Source organism: Pituophis catenifer, unplaced genomic scaffold (genome assembly GCF_029215685.1).
Source record: "Pituophis catenifer annectens isolate HBS135680 unplaced genomic scaffold, rPitCat1.0.hap2 SCAF_3, whole genome shotgun sequence".
NCBI lineage: Eukaryota > Metazoa > Chordata > Lepidosauria > Squamata > Colubridae > Pituophis > Pituophis catenifer.
In genome coordinates, this window is record NW_027256883.1 from 137,121,495 (window position 1) to 137,140,880 (window position 19,386).

At 38.5% G+C, this 19,386-nt stretch overlaps 1 protein-coding gene across 1 annotated transcript in view; it reads left to right on the plus strand.

Annotated features, from left to right (window-relative positions):
* The window catches only part of DDAH1 (dimethylarginine dimethylaminohydrolase 1), a 64,026-nt gene that overhangs the window by 29,480 nt on the left and 15,160 nt on the right, over window positions 1–19,386 (plus strand). Inside the window, exons 2-4 of the mRNA XM_070939416.1 lie at window positions 16,825–16,924; window positions 17,276–17,349; window positions 18,472–18,591. Of these exons, the coding sequence (XP_070795517.1) occupies window positions 16,825–16,924; window positions 17,276–17,349; window positions 18,472–18,591 (294 nt within the window). The remainder of the gene's footprint in view (window positions 1–16,824; window positions 16,925–17,275; window positions 17,350–18,471; window positions 18,592–19,386) is intronic.

The following is a 19,386-nucleotide window of genomic DNA, read 5'->3' on the forward strand; positions in this document are numbered from 1 at the left end:
CATTCACTAAACAAACGATTATAAATTTGAACAAGGGAGATTCTACATTACAACCATTGTTCTAATACTTGGGGAAAGCAATGGGCTGTGCAACTATAGCATTCTTCCATTTGCATGGCGTTCAGTGGAAAGTTAAATATTGAAGTAGGTCCAAGTAGTTTCTAGCATTTGTTTTTTTAGAAAAAAGGCAAAAGAATATGCCAGAGATGGGGGGGGGGGGTTAGTATGCAGTGAGGTAAGGAATTATTGTTATTCCAAGAGGTAGTGTACTGACTGTCTGAATGTTCATTTCTTTATTCTTGGTTGTTTGGTTGGTTGTGCAGAGTTTACAGTGCAGGGGAAGCCACAATGACAACGATATGCATTATTGATTCCATGGTTTGCGCAATTGTAACATAAGAAAAGCTGTGAAAAATGGCCCCTCAAAAAGCCTGAATGAAGACAAAAGGATACCTTTGTGTTGTGTTGGTGAAAACTATTGAGAATATCTTGGATTACAAAAAAAAAATATTCAACAGTAGATAAAGAAGAATTACTGGTGGTGTTTGACTTATGATCAGTCGCTTAGCGAAAAAAGGTGCCCTGAAAAGGAGAACTTACAATCCAGATTCAAAGTTCCAAAGATCAGCCCAACCTCCATAATCACGTAACCAAAGTTCATGCATTTGGCAACACAGTTGCATTTATAGCTGTTTGCAGCTTCCCATGTCACATGATGACATTTTACAATAGTTTTGCCAAAAACCAGAACTTACTTCCAGTTTTTGACATAACTGCACTGATAGCGAACATTGGTTCACTTAATGATTGCACTGTTTGCTTTACAACAGCCACCACAAAAAACATTGTAAAATTGGATTGGTCATGTTTGGCCTATTTTCTATCATCACAACATATGTCTGTAATAAGCAGGCTCCATTATGGTCATATGTTGAGGACCAGTGGTGGGTTCTAACCGGCTTTACTACTGGTTCTCTTCATGCACGTACTTTGCGCGTGATCGCTCCGCGCAAGCGCTTTAGGAATATGCCCAGCTGTGGTGTGGCAATTCACTATGCCGCGCCTATCAGCTGGGCTAAAAATAAAGAAATATAAGGTAGGAATAACGCGGGGGCGGGTGGGAGGGCCCAGCTCCCGGATAAAGAGAACCGATTCGGTGACGTCATATCGTCACTGGGACCGGCTCAGCCAAACCGGGCCAAACTGGGAGGAACCCACCACTGTTGAGGACCACCTATAGATAACCCCCCCTCCCAAATGCTAACAATGAAAGTAAAGCTTTAATATTTTGAATAAATAATATGAAGATAATGTGGCAAAGATTTTGATGATTGAAAAAAATTATTGGATATAGCTGAAAACCAATCGAACAGGACATTTTGGCTATAGAAGAAATTAAGGCTGTTTGGGAACAATATACCCAGAAATTACTTGCAAGATTGTTTGGTACTATAGTCGACAATTTACAGTAAAAGGACAAAGATTTTATTTTATTGGATAAAAGAGAGACTGAGACTGATTTGGATGCGGACTGACAGTTTTAAAAATGAATAATACAAAAGTGATATGGAAAAAGAGGGTGTGTGGATCTGAAAATCAATTTAAAACCTCCAGAGTGTAATATGAAAAAGAATGCCAAAATGAATTTACAAATGAAACCTGTTGATGTCTTAATAATTAAACGGGACATACAAATAATAAATCAAGAAGAGTGACTTGGAAAGCCTTTTTATCTTGGATTTATAAAAGGAATGTGTAAAACCAAGGAGACTCTTTGTGGGAAGAGATAAAGAGAAATTATCCAAGCTGTTCCTGAAAAGAGACAAAGAGTAAATGATAAGAAATCAATATGTGGGACACTACTTGATGAGACTAAAGATCAAGCTTTTTAAAAATAAAACTAAAGTTTTGTAAAGTGAATCTGATTGGGATTAAAATGTGTATGTTGTGGTTTATGGCAGTTATTAATGAGATTTCCTTTGACCAGGACTGAATGACTAGACTCTAAAGATCTGTTTATGAGAGATGTTTTTGCTTTCTTTTTTAGATAAAGTGATACATTTGGATTAGAAAATTGATTTTTTATTAAGATTAAAATATGTATGTTAATAGTTCTAGTTGCTCTTAATAGACTTTTGCTGATAAGGACTGAATGATGTATTTTTGCAATTTGCTTATTGATAAGGGATGAGATATGGAATGAAGGGTTTTTTTAATTCCAACTGTGGTCATAAGCTGAGAACTACCTGTAGTGAGAATCATGACAATATTTATTTTAACCCGTTCCAAATATATATTCCACCCAGTTATTTAAAAAAGAAAAATATTTTCTGAAAAGAATAAATAAAACAAAAGCATGTTTAATTCAGAGGTGGTATTCAGCAGGTTCTGACCAGTTCTGGAGAACCAATACGGTCACTCATGCCCTAGTCACCTCCCATATGGACTACTGTAATGCTCTCTACATGGGGCTCCCCTTGAAAAGCACCCGGAGGCTCCAACTGGTCCAGAATGTAGCCGTGCGGGTGATTATGGGCGCAGCTCGTTGCACCCATGTAACACCTCTCCTACACGAGCTGCACTGGCTCCCGGTGGTCTTACGGGTGCAATTCAAGGTGTTAGTTATCACCTTTAAAGCGCTCCATGGCTTAGGACCTGGGTACCTACGAGACTGTCTTTTGCCACCAATAGCCTCCCACCGACCAGTTCGTTCTCACAGGGAGGGACTACTCAGGGTACCGTCAGTCAAATTATGCCAACTGGCGACTCCCAGGGGGAGGACCTTCTCTGTGAGGGCTCCAACCCTTTGGAATGAACTGTCCCCTGAGATACGAAATATCCCTGATCTCCGTGCTTTCCGCCATGCCCTCAAAACCCTGATGTTCCAACAGGCAGGGCTAAACATATGAACATGTGAATGTTTTTGAAATGTTATCTAATTTTAGGTTCTATTTAATTGGGCCAAACTATGTTATAATAATAATTTTAATTAGCAATTTTATGATGTTTGTGTATCTATATTTTTCTTGACTGTACACTGCCTTGAGTCCTACGGGAGAAAGGCGGTATAGAAATATAATAAATAAATAAATAAATAAATACACAATAGCGGAAATTTTGAGTAGTTCGGAGAACCGGTAAATACCACCTCTGACTGGTCCCGCCCCCATCTATTCTCTGCCTCCAGTTCCAGTTGATCAGGAGGAAATGGGGATTTTGCAGTAATCTTCCCCTGGAGTGGGGTGGGAATGGAGATTTTATAGTATCTTTCCCTGCCACGCCCACCAAGCCATGCCATGCCATGCCAAGCCCACGGAACTGGTAGTAACAAATTTTGAATCCCACCACTGGTTTAATTGTATTAATTAAATAATTTTATAATTAGGAAAATCCTTTGTGGCAACACATATACATAGAAAAATCATTTATAATCCTAATCACATTACTAGACAAGTTTCATTTAATTTAGTAAGATTTACTGTTGAATAAACATGTAGAATTTCACTATTTAAACTCCCATCTGCTAATGGAAGCAAATTCTATCTATCTATCTATTTATCTATCTATCTATCTATCTATCTATATATCTATCTATCTTTATTTATTTATTTGATTTATTTAAGTGCCAAGTAGATTTATTTGCCTCAAGGTGACTCTAGCTGGATTACAACATTAAAAGCTGTAAAACATTAAAACATTAATATTTCTAAAACAATAAAAAGAATTGCAAACAACAGTAAAATTCTATAATCTATATACCTTCTTTAACCAAGGTTAAAAGAAATATATTGCTTTGCCCTTATACCGGTACTGCTTTAAAGAAAAAATGCTTGACTCTGTGTTGTTTCTTCTTCCTTCCTATCTTGAGCTTCATTTTAGCAGTCTCACTGCTTTTTCATGTTTAAACTAGCAAGAAGCTGTTTGAGTCTGAACTTGGCTTTCATTAATTAAAATGGGCGGCTCCCTAGATGGCTCAGTGGCTAAGACACTGAACTTGTCAATCAGAAAGGTCAGTGGTTCGAATCCCTAGTATAGGTCTCCTGCGTGAGCAGGGGGTTGGACTAAATGACCTCCAAAGTCCCTTCCAACTCTGTTACTGTTACTTCGAAAATCAAGACGGTCACCACAATCCTAGAGAAAAATTCCCCAAGCCTTACTTCTATGAGGTTTACATAAGGTAGCAAGATCTACTTTCTAATGTGTTTTGTTTTGGTAGGATCAAATTTTGCTCCTAAGCAGGTTGTTGAAATATATTACTAGGAAATGTATCCATCACCGTAATAGTTTGTTACACTTAATGCTGCCTGACTCTCTGTCTCTTTCTACAGTATATGCATATAGTATGTTGGATTTTGCATTGGCTTTGATCTGTGCTGAATTAAGGATGTTCTTCATTTAGCATTCCAAGTAAGCTTCAGAATATTTTGTTCCACTAATATGCATGATTCAGTGAACTTGAAAGATTCTGTGGAAATACTGCCCTTATAAATATTAAATAATATTAATCTTAAGCCCTGTACTTAAGTGGGAAAAAGAAATAAATCCACCACAGCATCTTAATTAGCTCTAATATTCTATTGTCATCTCTCCTTCCCCAAATCTACAGCTGTTCCATTGGGTAAGGGAATTATACAATAAAGTGGAAAGGATTTTCTGTTTTCTTGACAGCTCATAACCCACCCAACGGCTCAAGTACTGAGCAGGCAAGGAGAAGCAAGTTCAAATGACTCAACTGGTGTTGCTCTGTGCAAACAAAGGGAAGAGAAGATATGATAGAGGTGTCCACCCCAAGGATAAAACACCCAGACACAAACTGAGCAATGTGGTATACGCAGTACAATGCAGTGAGCCATATGCAGATCTGTACATTGGGGAAACAAAACAACCACTTCATAAACAGATGGCACAGCATAGGAGAACAAGCCCATCAGGACTAGATTTAGTAGTTCATCTGCATTTAAAAGACAAAGGCCTCTCTTTTGAAGATAGCAAAGTCCATGTTTTGGACAGAGAGGACCACTCGTTTGAAAGACGGGTCAAAGAGGCCATCTATGTCAAAATTGAACAGCCCTCTCTCAACAGAGGGGGAGGGATACAACATCATCTATCTCGTCTACAAACAGGCCTTTTAACAGTTCCAAGAAGGCTCCACACCCATTTGCACTACTCAGGTGACCCTGATGACACAGATAAAAGGTGGCCTTAACGCTAAAAGAATGCAAATGACTAGCTGTCTTCAAGGAGTATAAATCCTTCCATGCCCCACCATCTAGTCAGAGCTGAAGAAGCTTCTTGGATGAGAAGCCAAATGTCTTCAAACAAAAACCAGAAAGTCCAGTTGCCTCTTGAAAAAGCACCTTTGGGACAACCATGACCTGGATGATTGAGAATCTCCATAGACACTCCTTCATTTGGTGGCAAGCCAGAACAGAGGCTATAGAGGCAGGGTAAAAATTGTCAGTGGAAACCCAAAATGTTATGCCAATATAGTTTTCTGCTGACTTAAGAATGAATGGGTAGTACTTTAACCGAGCCATAGGAAAGACTCTCAAATAAGATGTTTCATACCATAATTGTTCCTCATTTGTCTAGATTCTCGTTAAATTCCTTTCTATTATTTTCATCTATTTCTCCTGCTAAAAACCCATTGGATTCATTATATGCTCTTTCTATTTAAAAAAAAAAAAACTAATCCAGTTAGAACACCTCATTTAATCAGTCTTATGCATGTTTGAGATTCTCAGCTAGCTGATTTTTAAATTGGAATGTAAGACAAATGTGGATAAGATCAGAAGCATGTTTCTTTTAATCAGACCAGTATCATTTGTCACAATGCTACAAAAATGTTTTATAGATTTGGTACTTCAGTCCCATTTAGAGAATCAACCAAATTATACTATAATTACCATATATTTATACGGTAAATGTATGCTGATTCTGGAAAAGCAGGCCTAACACATAACCGCATCTTCCATTTATGTGTTCTGAAGTCATTGGGAACTATAATCCAGTATGTGCATCTGAAGGATAACTTGCTAAGGAAGGCTGTCTTAGTATATTTACCATAGTATGTTCCTACATCCATTTCAAATATATGTAGCTGCCAACTTGGTAATTTTTGTAACCAAAAATTCTGTTCAATTGTCATTAAAGTGGAAGAGTTATTTAATATTACGAGATTTTCCTTTTAGGTCTTTGACAACTATTAATTATCACTTGGTCAGTTGATGTGAATCATTTTCATGATTCAGGCGAGTACTGTTTAATCTACACAGGGAACACATTCAGTATTGGATAGTGTTATGCATTCCTATGAATCATAACTTGGATATGAAATACAGATTAGAGAAAGAGTCCTTTAAATCTTTAAGATGTGAAGAATATTTTTGGTTCATATTCTTCATTCTATCATTTTAATCCCAAACTCAGGCAATACACTGATTTTTGTTGTTGTTGCTAATCTTAGAAAATGTTTTCCTTTTGATAAATGTCCATGCTAGATGCTTACTGTCTGGCTTTACACATAAGAATTCTTATTTATTATTTATTTTATAAAGTTTCCTTTCTAAATAAGAATGGTAACTAAAAGGGAGGACTCAATATGAAGAGTTTCTAGGAGCAGGAAGAGCAGGCAGTTAAAATAGAGTCACTAGTGTTCTCTGAAAAGGAGTAAGTGTTCTGAATATTTTGTGTCAAGCTCTGAACAAACAACCCAGAAACAACAGAACTGTAGAACATCTCATTGTTAGGAAAAAGGAATGTTCTTACATGGCTTGATTGTTATCAACATTTTCAAGCAGGTCTATTAGCAATTTAATGGAATATTGGTTATTCATGGACAATAATAGCTCTAGTTGAAATGTCCATTATGTTCTCTCTTTCCCATGCACTTTGGAATGAGTAGAATGTGATAGCTGAGCTTTCAGCAAGCTTCATGAATTTTAAATACTTTTCATTGCCTCCAAAAGGGGGAGGCACATGGCATGTGGTCAATGGTGCACTTGGAATTAGCAGTCACTCTAGTATTAGGTGTCTCAAAAGATAATGAATGCTTGGTTTATGCAGGTGCATTCTTGGCCTGCCATGCATGTCCAGGCAGAATAGATTATGCCTCTTTAGTTCGACATCTTGCAAAATAGCCAATTGTTACTTTGTGCAGAGAAAGGTATTCAAAATATTGCTTTGTCAGCATACATGACTCTGGCTTAATTTTTTGTTTTTGTTATTTCCATCATCTTTATTCAATCAATTTTAACCGATGTTTTTGCAGTATGATAATGAACCTCATGAAATGTTTCTATACTTCCTTAATGTTTCTCCATAACTTACCTTGATACTCTTTAGAGTTCTATCTTTCTTGTTCTTCTGCATCATTACAGTTTTGAATGGAAATTTTCTCTCTTATTGTGTGCACAAATATATAACTGCAGACTGAGGCACATCACGCAAAAGAGGAAGAAAATATGCATAAAATATAAAGTAAACACTAAATAAAAATGGAGTATAATTCATCATAAGAGAGCCAGTATGGTGTGTGGTTAATATGCTGGCCTACAAACCAGGAAACTGAGAGTTCCAGGTCTTCCTTAGGCATGAAAGCCAGCTGGGTGATTTGGAGGCCAGTTACTCTTTCTGAACCTAACCTACCTCACAGGGTCGTTGTTTGAACAGATCAATCCTTCAAACAGAGAACCTCTTCAGACAGAGCAATGCCTTCTGTTCTGACTATCATTCAAATACAGGCCAGGGCTATACATGCCTACATCTGGAGTCCATCACTGCAATACAGATTGAAAACTAATGACAGCATGTAACGCAACTAGGTGCTGTTTTTGGTTTTTTGTTTAAAGATCAGATCACTCTTTATGTATTATAAATTGTAACAATCATTTGTTGTTGGAAGATATTTAAAAATGACTAAAGAAGAAGAAAATAAAACTGACATTACTAGTTTGGCTATGATCTGTGGAGACTGTGACTTCATTCTTGATACTTGGATGATATCTTTTTTATGTATGCTATGATCATGGTAGTATTTGTTCCAATTTAATTGCTGCTCATGGACATATGGCAAGAAACACAATGCAATATCACGCATTAGTGTGTTATGCATATATTAAAATTGCATTCATGGTATTGCAGGTCATTATTGCTACTATTTTCTATGGGTTAAAAAGAAAAAATTGTTAATTATAGCTCTCTCTCTGTAGTTCATAATGTTGACAAGCATGCTTTTTTTTTCTTTTAGAAAAAGGTACTAATTTACTGTATCCTGGACCAGGGGTGGGTTCTAAATTTTTTTACTACCGGTTCTGTGGGCGTGGCTTATTTTGTGGGTGTGGCTTGGAGGTCATGTGACTAGGTGGGCATGGCTAGCTGGTCAGAGTCATTTCTGGAAGGTCCTCGCACTTACGACCTGACTCATTTGTTTGCTTTCAACACTGATCAGCTGTAGGACGGCCCTTTGAAGCCCCGCGGCAAGAGTTTAAACAGTTTTTTTCCCTCTAGTCATCAGCTGGGACTCAGGAGGCAGCAATAGATTGGGGGTGGGACCAAATAAAAGGTAAGAATAATGTGGGTAGGGGGGGTGGGGGGTGGAGGGGGCAGGGGGGAGAACCGGTTCGGTGACGTCATATCATCATTGCTACCGGCTCGGCCGAACCGGACCGAACCGGGAGGAATCCACCACTGTCCTGGACCCTTTAGAAAAGTCTTGGCAGTATTTATGTTACATACTAACTTGTTATTAGTACCATTGCTGAATGAAAAAAAAACAATTTTCCCTTTTTTGTTAATTCCCCCCCCTTAATAATTATGCTTTCCTCTGTGATGCTGTTTCATTCCTTCAAACAGAGAGGCAGACTTTCCTTTTTCCTTTTTTTTCTATTGCTAGACCTTGAAATGATTCCCATCGGTAAGAATGATCATTTAAGTAGTCCTTGCATAACAACCATTCTTTTAATGACTGTTCCAAGTTGCAATGGTGCTGAAAAAAGTGACTTATGATTAGTTCTCACATTTACAACACTCACAGCTTCCCTGGGGTCACGTGATCATGGTTTGGGCTATTGGCAACTGTCATACAGTTATAACAGTCACATCATCATGCATTTGTGTGATTTTGCCACTTGTGACCTTCCTGGCTGCTTTATGACTATGAATGATTCACTTAATGACTGCAACCAGGACTGCTGGAATAACACTAAGCAGGACGGTCATGTAAGTGTTTTGGTTAACAGCCATTTCGCTTAATGATGGAGTTGCTTGTCCCAATTAGGGTACTTAAGCAAGGATTAATTGTTTTACAAGGCTGAAGCCTACTGTACTAGGACATGCCTAAAAGCAATATGTGAAAAAAAATGTATCGATATGTAGAAATGTAGCTCCGGAACGATTGATTGGGCATGTATGATATGCCTTCTGAATGAGCCAGATGGCACAGTTCCATTTGTACATATTGGCCTCTTGGAAAATGCAGAGTCTGTAGTAAGTTCATGGAGCACTTTAGATTTGATTCCAGAAAGGGCACACTCTGAAACAATTTTTTGTAACTGAGTCCAGAGTGCTGCATGGTGTACTGGGTGATAGTTTAAACTGGACAACATATCTGGGTAGTATTCAGATCCATGTTTGTGCGCTAATACATATGTATATGATTTTTAATTATAAATGAGAACATTCAAAGCACCAAAAAACTTAAATGGATAACCTGTAGATCTGTTGTGATATCTGTTTGAATTAGAGGAAGGAGCATATTTGGGGATAGTGGTAACATTTTAGAATATATAATGATGAAAAAAAAGCTTACATATCTGTTTGCTTCACCAGTTTTCTATTATTGTCATTGTTAGTAGCACATTCAGCCAGATGTTCAGACAGGATTTGGTCTACCTATTGAGTCCTTTCCAAGGACCTGGGATAGGCAGATGTATTGTCTCAGGATGTAAGCTGTTCCAAGTAAAGCTGCCTTTTATTCCAAATAAAGCTGATTTTTATTGTTGGTGGTGTTTGTTACTAATAGGCTAGCTTGCATTGTCACTTCTTTGAAAATTGTTTGGGCAGTGGTGAAATCCAAATTTCTTTACTACTGGTTCTGTGGGTGGGGCTTGGTAGACATGGTGTGGCTTGGTGGGTGTGGCAGGGAAGGATACTGCAAAATCTCCATTCCCACCCCACTCCAGGGGAAGGATATTGCAAAATCTCCATTCCCACCTTACTCTGGGGCAAGCCAGAGGTGGTATTTGCCGGTTCTCTGAACTGCTCAAAATTTCCACTACCGTTTCTCCAGAACCTGTCAGAACCTGCTGGATTTCACCTGTGGTTTGGGAGTCGAGGATGATATTCACATACTTTTCCCAATTCTGCAGTGCATCAGTAAGTATCAGACAAAGCAATTATGTGCTGGCAAATTTATTCCCCATTAAATGGCATTTCAGATTTCTTTTAGGAGTTGGGGTTACAACAGGGTTGGGTTACAATAGAGTTATTGCGCTAACCATTTCAAAGAATTCATGCAAAGGAAACTAGAGCATCTTGATTGTAGATCCACATTTTTATAAACATATTTATAATCATTACAATTACAAACCCGTTTTGTAAATTGTTCTATGCTATTTGCAGTGAAGTATTAATTTTCCTCTCCTCCTTCTGCTTATCAACCTGTCATATTTCCTTTCAGTTGAAAAACATTTGTTTAGTTGCCAGAGCTGTGATAACTGAGCACCGGGAAATAATTTCTAAGAAATGTCTTGCATTTAAAGTATGTTGGCACAAATATAGAGGAGACAGGTATTTGAAATGCAGCAGTTGAAAAAAAAATGATGAACTGCATCTGTGCAGTGACTAATGAGCTCCATTTTTAAAGTCCAGGGATTGAAGAAGCCAGATTCTTACAAATACCATCAAATACATTTAGTATTCTTTTCCTTCAAACAAAGTTCAGCTGGCTTAAACCCAGAGTCTCTCAACCAGACTTATTATGGATTAGATACATTCCATCTCACAACAGGAATGTGCTTATTAGGAAGGAGGGGAAACGGGGAACAAAGCAATAAAGGCTTAACCATTCAAGCGCTTGGTATATCAGTGGGAAATGCTTATTAGAAAATATTTGTATTTTATCTTAAGCTGAGACTATATGCAGCTTTCATGTAAAGGATATGTACAGATGCACCATTTAGAGAATGGTAGACACAGTTTCTCTGCTGTTATAAATGTGCATTTTCACTTCCAATGGAGGACTTGAAAAAGATGTGGGGGTCAGCATGATGATATTTCAGTGGGAAAAGTCCACAAAGTGAAATCATATTTTTTTAAAAGCTACAATGTTAGAGAACCATCCACATTTAATGAAACAGAGAGTCAAGCTATTGGTATCAATGAAACAAGCTATTCACAACTGAAGTTTCATTGATTTCATTTAATCAATGACAAGAGTTTACATCCAAACTGTAGTTTATCTTCAGTCAAATATAGACTGAAGACTTGCAAAATAACAAGTTAAAAGCCAAGTTGTATTCTACCAAAGAATGGTTTTTAAACACAAGAAACTGAGAAACAGTAAAAAATGTACTTCATCTAAGATATGTACACTGTATAAAGCAATTATCCTATGAAAGTAGCCATTGATAACAAATCAAACAGAACTACTTTCTGTTTGCTTTGGCTGCTGAAGCATCATTCCATTGTCTTGCATATGTAAAGCTTTAATTGTCAAAATCAAAAAAGGAATTTGTTTACATTGTTCAGTATTTCCTGACATGTAAAAAAGTATTATAAAAATTAATCAAAAATGTCAACTACACTTCTTATAATATTGTTTAGAAGCCTAAACAATGAATAGCAATTCCCTTTTGTGCAAGGACATCTGAGAAGGAATAGTTTCAAAATTAGATCTGGAGATATTTAATCAGGTTGCCTTAAAAATACCAGAATTTGAAGCAGAACTGAATTGAGGATGCAATGAGCCAACCTATCCTACTATTCCTTTTTCTACATAGTTTTGCCAAAGTATACTCTTATCAGTAGATGACAGCATCACAAGGTAGAGAGGAGGTAATTCAATCACTTGTTGAGATTCTAATAAATAAAGAACTTAAAATAAAGAACTTAAACCTAAACTTTTAACTTCTACAACTTCCACAGAGTATTTATTATGTATTAATTAAATTATTTAATTAAAACATTTCATATTTTCTGAGCCTGATTTCAGGCTTTACTGCAGTAAAAGCGTAGTCCTGTGTTTTAAAACCTAGCATATCATCCTTGTTTATGATTTCTTAATAGATACAGTACATTGTATTGGTGATGGATGGGTGCACCTAGGCTTGAGGATTTTAGTCTTGAAGGAGCTGGGTTTAGACATATCATGGATTTAGATTCTGTATTAGGATGTTGGCTCAGTACACAGTGTAAGTCTTCCTCACTTATTCCATATATTCTTATCCTCCTGGATGGAACAATATGTGTTTATGTGGTCTACATTTAATGAAAAAAATAAGCTTGAATTAATCCCATAGTAATGCCTCTTCCTGGGTTGGGCGATTCTTCATACAGTATGCATGCCCTAGTCCAGTGATGGCTAACCTTTTCTGGACCGAGTGCCCAAAGCACGCCCAAACCCCCTAAATGCAATGCATGCACTGTCCCCATGCATGCCCCTGCCCCCCCACATGAGCGTGGGCTCCCTGCATGCACACGGGACCCTTGTATGCATGCCCCCCACATGCCCCCTGCCCCATGCATGTGCACACAATCCCCCACATGTGCCCCACCCCGTGCATGTGTGCACACCCCCACAGATCCCCTACCCCTCCACATGTGCACACGGCTCCCTACACACACCCCACCCCATGTGCGTCATGAAACCCAAAGACCAGCTGGCTGTTGGAGATGCATGCGCAGCGGAGCTGAAATGGGGTGATGGCTTGCGTGCCCACAGAGAAGGTGCTGTGTGCCACTTCTGGTACGTGTGCCATAGGTACGACATCACAGCCCTAGTCATTGATGACTCAACTATTGCAAAGCACTTTATATTGGGTTGCCCATGAAAACCACTTAGAAGTTTCAACTGGCCCAGAATGCATTGGTGCAGGCAGTGATAGGCACGCCTCAGTATGTCCATGTGACACCACTGTTTAACAAGCTACACCAGCTGCCTGCATTTTTCTCGAGAAATTCAAGGTCAATACCTATAAAGCCCTATATGACATGGGACCAGATTATTTGAGGGGCCACCTATCTCCCATGTTTTCTACCCATCTAATAGTAGCTACCAGATTTGGTATGCTCCAGAACAGGGGTGAAATGCTACCAATTCTGACCGGTTCGGGTGAAACGGTAGCAGAGATTGGGGCTGGTTCGCCGAACTGGTAGAAAACTTCTGGCTGGCCACGCCACTGAACCGGTCCATGGCCCGCAGACCTGCCATGCTTCCCTGCCTTCCATGCAGCCTTCCTGGCATCCCCGTGGCCAGCTTGCAAAGGCAGGCAAGTGGTGAAGGCCACATGGAATGCAGGCAAGCATGGCCGGGCTGCAGGGAAGGGAGTTAGCAGCCTACTCCCTTCCCTGCAGCCCTGCCATGCTTGCCTGCCTTCCACGCTGCCTTCCCAGTGGTCCCCCACACCCACACCCGCCTTCTGAAGTCGGCATCCAGCCCGGCCCAGCCAGTGGGTGGGCAGGCAGCCCCTGGTGGAAATGCAGATGCTGAGATGGAGCTAAGAGTGGTGGTGATGGTGCTCCAGGAGGTCACATGTGCATGTGCTGTGGCACCAGCATTCGCTTTCTTCCTTCTTCCTTCAGCTGAGGAGGAGAAAAACCATGAGGTTTTGCTCCAGGCGGCTGGCCCTGCAATGGCGGCTTGAATGGTCCGACTAAAGTTGTGCTCGCTGGTGAATGCTGGCACGGAGGCCTAGGCTGCAGGGCTGCTCCAACCAGCCAGCCCAAGCCGAAGCTGGGCTGGCTGCTCTGTCCCCACTGGTGGCTGGGTGATGCTGCGCACGGGGCATTGAGCGGCTGTCAGCTGCATGGCTCTTTGCCGGTAGCCAGCCCGGAGAGGAAGCGCACGGCCTCGGCTCTGCACTCAGGGAAGCGAGGGGGAATGGCATGACGGGTTTCCCTGCTCAGCCCCGACAAGCGATGCAACGATGGTGCCTGTACCAGTGTCCTCAGAGAAGCAGAGAAGATCGCTGCTTGCAAGCAGACAAACAGAGGTAGCAAGCGTATGCTGCGCTGTGGGAAAAATGAGAGGCCCTGCTCTCCCGCAGAGCCTGCGGCTGCTTGAATGGGGTGGGGGCAAGGAGAATGGCGAGACTCAGGAAATAGGTCAGGCGAAGCTCGCTGACTCAGGGCTGCTCAGAAGCCGCCCCTGCCACTGCCAAATATTTGGGTGCCTTGACTTCAGATCGCTCCCTCACACACACACACACACATACACACACACACACACACACACACAAACACAAACAGAGGTTGGAGAACTCTCTTGCTCTCTCTCTCTCCAAGTGCCCCATGCACAGCCCAGTTGAGGAAAGGGCATGCATGGCTGGGCACGCTTGGCTGCAGGAGGAGGCCCAGGTGGAAGGTGGCCTTTTCTGCAGCATCCCCCTCCCCTCTTTCGATCACCATGCAAGGGGGGGCTCTGCCTTTGCAGAAATGGGGCAGGCGGTTTGTATGGAGGTTTGGCGGGCGGGATGTGCGGCCCTCTGGGATGGTGAGCGGGACAAGAGAAGGTTCCAAGGTTCACTTGGGCAGTCAAGCTAGAGGGAAACTCAAAGCATTGGGGGCTTCAGAAGGGCAGAATGTGCAGGTCCTGGCTCTAACAGTGAGTGACGTGAGTGACATCAAGTTGGCCACGCCCACCTGGTCACATGACCACCAAGCCACACCCACAGAACTGGTAGCAAAAAAATTTAGATTTCACCACTGCTCCAGAGCCTCTTAATTAAACAATGGGAAGTGTGCTTTATTTGTTGCAATATCTGCCTTCTGGAATGAGATCCCATCTGAATTCTGTCACCCTGTTGGCATTCTGTAAGACCTCAAAGATCTGGTTCTGTCCCAGGTGTTAAGATGAATGGAATTCCTTGCTAGAAATCTTTGGTCTGTGTTTTTGAATAAGAGTGACCAAATCCCATCTTGTTGTGCTTTGCATTGTGGTTTTATGGTTTATTATATTGCGAACTGCCCAGAGTCATTTTGAAATTAAGCAAACACCTAAACTGAAACAAACAAACAAGCAAACAAACGAACAAGCATTACAGGAACTGATTATTTTGATCAGTAAACAGTGTTGGTGAGGAAAAGTTTAATCCTTTTTACCAATGTTGCATTCATGGCCTCCCACTATTGTTGCATAGTTACTAAAGCCTTTACATCAAAGAAAAGTACAATAAAAATACATATATGTATAATTAATAAAACTAAAGGGTAGACCAAAAAAAACATACACAATATAAATGAATAAAATAAGATATCTGTTTTTTAATACATCTAGTTTAGCCCAATAGAAAATGAAGGTGTATCCTTAGATATAGTGCATCTAAGATATTGTTGATAGACCTCAAGCTGATGATTTGATCATTTTAAATATAAATTTAATGCTTTTTACCCTGTGTACTTGATTAATATAGGAATATACTTACATTCAGCATTAATCTATATTAAAATGGCTCCATATTTGAATTTTGCTAGCATTTTTTTTAAAAAGTGCCATTTATCTTCTTATTTCTTGTCTCCCCTTTTTTCAGTATTAACAGACTAAACTAGCATGCTCTCATCTCTTGGTATTGCTTTCCATTAGAAGACATTGCAGTATATGTACCAGCACAAAAATTTGTCTCTAATTTTGCTTTCACCCATTTTATGTTAGCCTGATAACTATTTCATAAGCTTGTGAGTTTAGTATGCTGAATGCAGTCCAGTGTGGATGCAATCCAATGAAAGACACAAAATTTGGATACTGCTTATGATGTTGCCTTTCAGTTTATATAAACTGTGAGCGTAGTAGAAATCTATATTGTGTAATATAGCTGCAATTAACATCCCTGATTATTGAAGAATATTGCACAGTTGAAAACCATTTATTCTTTGTGAAGTGGCAAATATTGTTGTAACAGTCACACCAAAGCATCTAAGATTGACCGTATTGAATATCTAATTGTAGTTCAAGAAATAATTTGCTAGACTTGATACAAAAATTATAGCAAAGCAGTTCTATATTTATTGATGAGTGGGCAGCTTGGACTACTTAGTTACTTATTGTACGTACTGCTCTTTTTTATATCTCCATACATTAACATAGTTGACATTTTTAAACAAACAGTTCAAATATGATTTGGCATAGAAATATTCTAGTTCAAAACCAGGGTAAATGTATAACTGAGTCAGAATACCTGCAGTACTTTAATGTGGATATCAAAGAAATTGTATATTTCTTTGATATCCACATTACATTTTTACATTTTCTCTAGAGATTTTAAATTGTCAAGCTGTATATAACAGAAACACAGGGACGTTATTGTCATCAAAATATGACAAAAATATGCGATTATCATTATTCTTCAAGACAGCATTCTAATTCAGACAGTCATTGTAAATTTTACAGTGAACCATTTAAAAAAAAATGTTTCCCTAAATAGTTTATTGAATTTGTCTTTTTTTTTAATCTATTGTAACCAGAATACATGAAGTAGAATTTTGGATCAGTAACAGTGCTGACTTATTAAAGAAGTGTGGTTCAGTTAGAGTAGATCTGAAGTTCAGAAGTGTGCAGATATTTTAAGCTGGCATCACTAAATCAAAGTTTTGTTTCATTTTTTCAAACAGGTTGAAGCAATGAAAACAGCACTTAACAGTCTTAGCCTGAATATTGTAGAGATGACAGATGACCAGGCAACCTTAGATGGAGGAGATGTTTTATTTACAGGTATAGTAAGGTTAAAAATCTTTTTAATATTTGAATTCTGCAGACAGATTGATTATAGCATATTCACTTACTATAATATGTGCAAATTGTCCTAACACAATATTAAATTAGTAAATTTGCTTTCCTATCATTGATATTAGATTTTCAATATAGTAAATCTTTTTCTAAGGTAAAATTTGGTCTTGTTATAATAACAAGTGAAGGAGAACAGATATAATGTATTACTGGTATTATGTCATGTGTTACGTGTTATGTATTATGATAGATATAAAAAAATTTCCTCTGACATTGATCTTTGGTTCTTCTAGTCCATGCTGCTTTTAAGCTAAATGTATCTTTTCTGCTTTTAAGGTCGGGAATTTTTCGTGGGTCTTTCAAAACGGACCAACCATCGTGGTGCAGAAATTCTGGCAGACACCTTTAAGGTTAGCAGATTTATAAGTGTTCTTTCTGGGGATAGATATATAGGTATAAAGGCATGGGGATTTGTACAATTCCCCACTTGAGCCTGCCTCCTGACTGGGATGGTTGCTCTCCAATATCAGACCATCGTATGATTTATTTTAACCAACTGGGATTTATTAAATATATTCACACACATCATCATCATAAGCCATATACAATGGTATCAAAAATTGTCATTGGGTTCACATTAAACTAAAGCCAAACAATAATTAGGAATTATCGTGGAACACAATAATTAGGAATTACTGTGATGTGTGAACCAAGCCAGTATTCTATCTTGATTTATCAGCAGGATAAAAAATAAGCAATGTGCTACATGATGCTATAAGCTAGTATGGTTTTTAAATAAGATTCCATTACAGATGTAAGGTAAAAATACCCAGGAGCTATATGCTTACTTTTTAAAAAAAATAAATGTAATAAATTATCATCCAAAATTACCAAAGGTTTTCAGGATATTATCATACTAAACTTATTCTAACAATATAACTTACTGAATTTAGTTTATTTTCACTGGAAATTTCTAGGATGAACAGTGTCCAAAAAGTGTTTTAACTTACAGAAAGTCAATAAGTTTGTTTTACAAATGATGCTGATTTCTAATTTTTCTGGTTCCTGTTCATAAGAATAGGTGCTTTTAATGCTTTCCAATATTGTGATATAGTTATTTTAGCTGATGTTAGTAAAATTCATATAAATTGTAAATGTACAGGGTTTTTTTCTTAAAATTGTTCATTTTTTATTTGTTTTCTGAAATAATGATGACATACAAAAGATAATTGTTCAGTGAAATGTGCTGTGTTTGTAGAACTGAGTTTATTTAGCTCCAAAATATATGAAGATATTCAGACACTGAAAATACATGCCAGTTACCAACCACTCTCATTTTGATCATGTGATCATGAGTATGCTATGATTTGTCGTACAAGGACCGGTCTTAGGTCACTTTTTTTCAGTGCTGCTGTAACTTCACATGGTCACTAAATGAATGGTTGTAAGTCAAGGACTATCTATCTAATTTAGGTAATTTATAGAACGATTAATCTAAACAATTCTTTTGCAAACACCTCATTTATATGCAGGATTATGCTGTTTCTACAGTCCCTGTTGCTGACTCCTTGCATCTGAAAAGTTTTTGCAGCATGGCTGGACCAAACCTCATTGCTATTGGTTCAAGTGAAGTTGCACAGAAAGCCCTCAAGGTAAACATGATGGACATTGCCTGTGTGTTGTTTATATAGCAGTATTTTCTGTTTAAAAAAAACAGTCTTTATAGGCTTGCAAATATAAAAAATCTGGTCTCCACAAACTTGAAATATCACGCCAAATTCAGCCTGATATGGTTCAATGCATGTTTATATGAATAAGCAGGTTTCTAAAGTTATAAATAAAATCACAAAATGTGGGGGAGGGGAAGCTGTTCATTATTAGAATAGCAGCAAGCATGGAGAATAAATCTAATCTCCCTGGTTGCAGTCATGAGGGGGAGGGGGAAATCTAACATTACAGTCCTGCTTTGGGAGTGAAATCAATGGAATGCTGATTTACATATTTACTTACACAATGTATTAACTTGAATATTGCAAATTGGGTGAAGTACAATAAATAAATAAAAATAAACAAAATAAACAAGTTCAGTCTAATTCAAAGCATCAATAGGTGAACCAGAAAATTGCTTTCATATCACTCTATTCATATCTTTCCATTCAACCCAGGCCCAAAGTCCAAGAAAAAAGTCAGATTTTTACGCATTTCTGAAGGCTCCACAATAGAAAAGGCATATCTAATAGCTCTCATCAGAGGGCATTGTTTCAGAAGTGCACCCACCCTATTATGCTGGGTAATGCAACAGAAAAAGCAGGAGAAGAGAATAACATGGTTAGCTTCTCATTGCAACAAAATATTGTATATCCTATGTGTGGTTACACTGGAGCAGAAATTAAGTATCGGAAGTGATAACTGAAATATTACGTTTTGTACTATAGATAGTTTTGTTT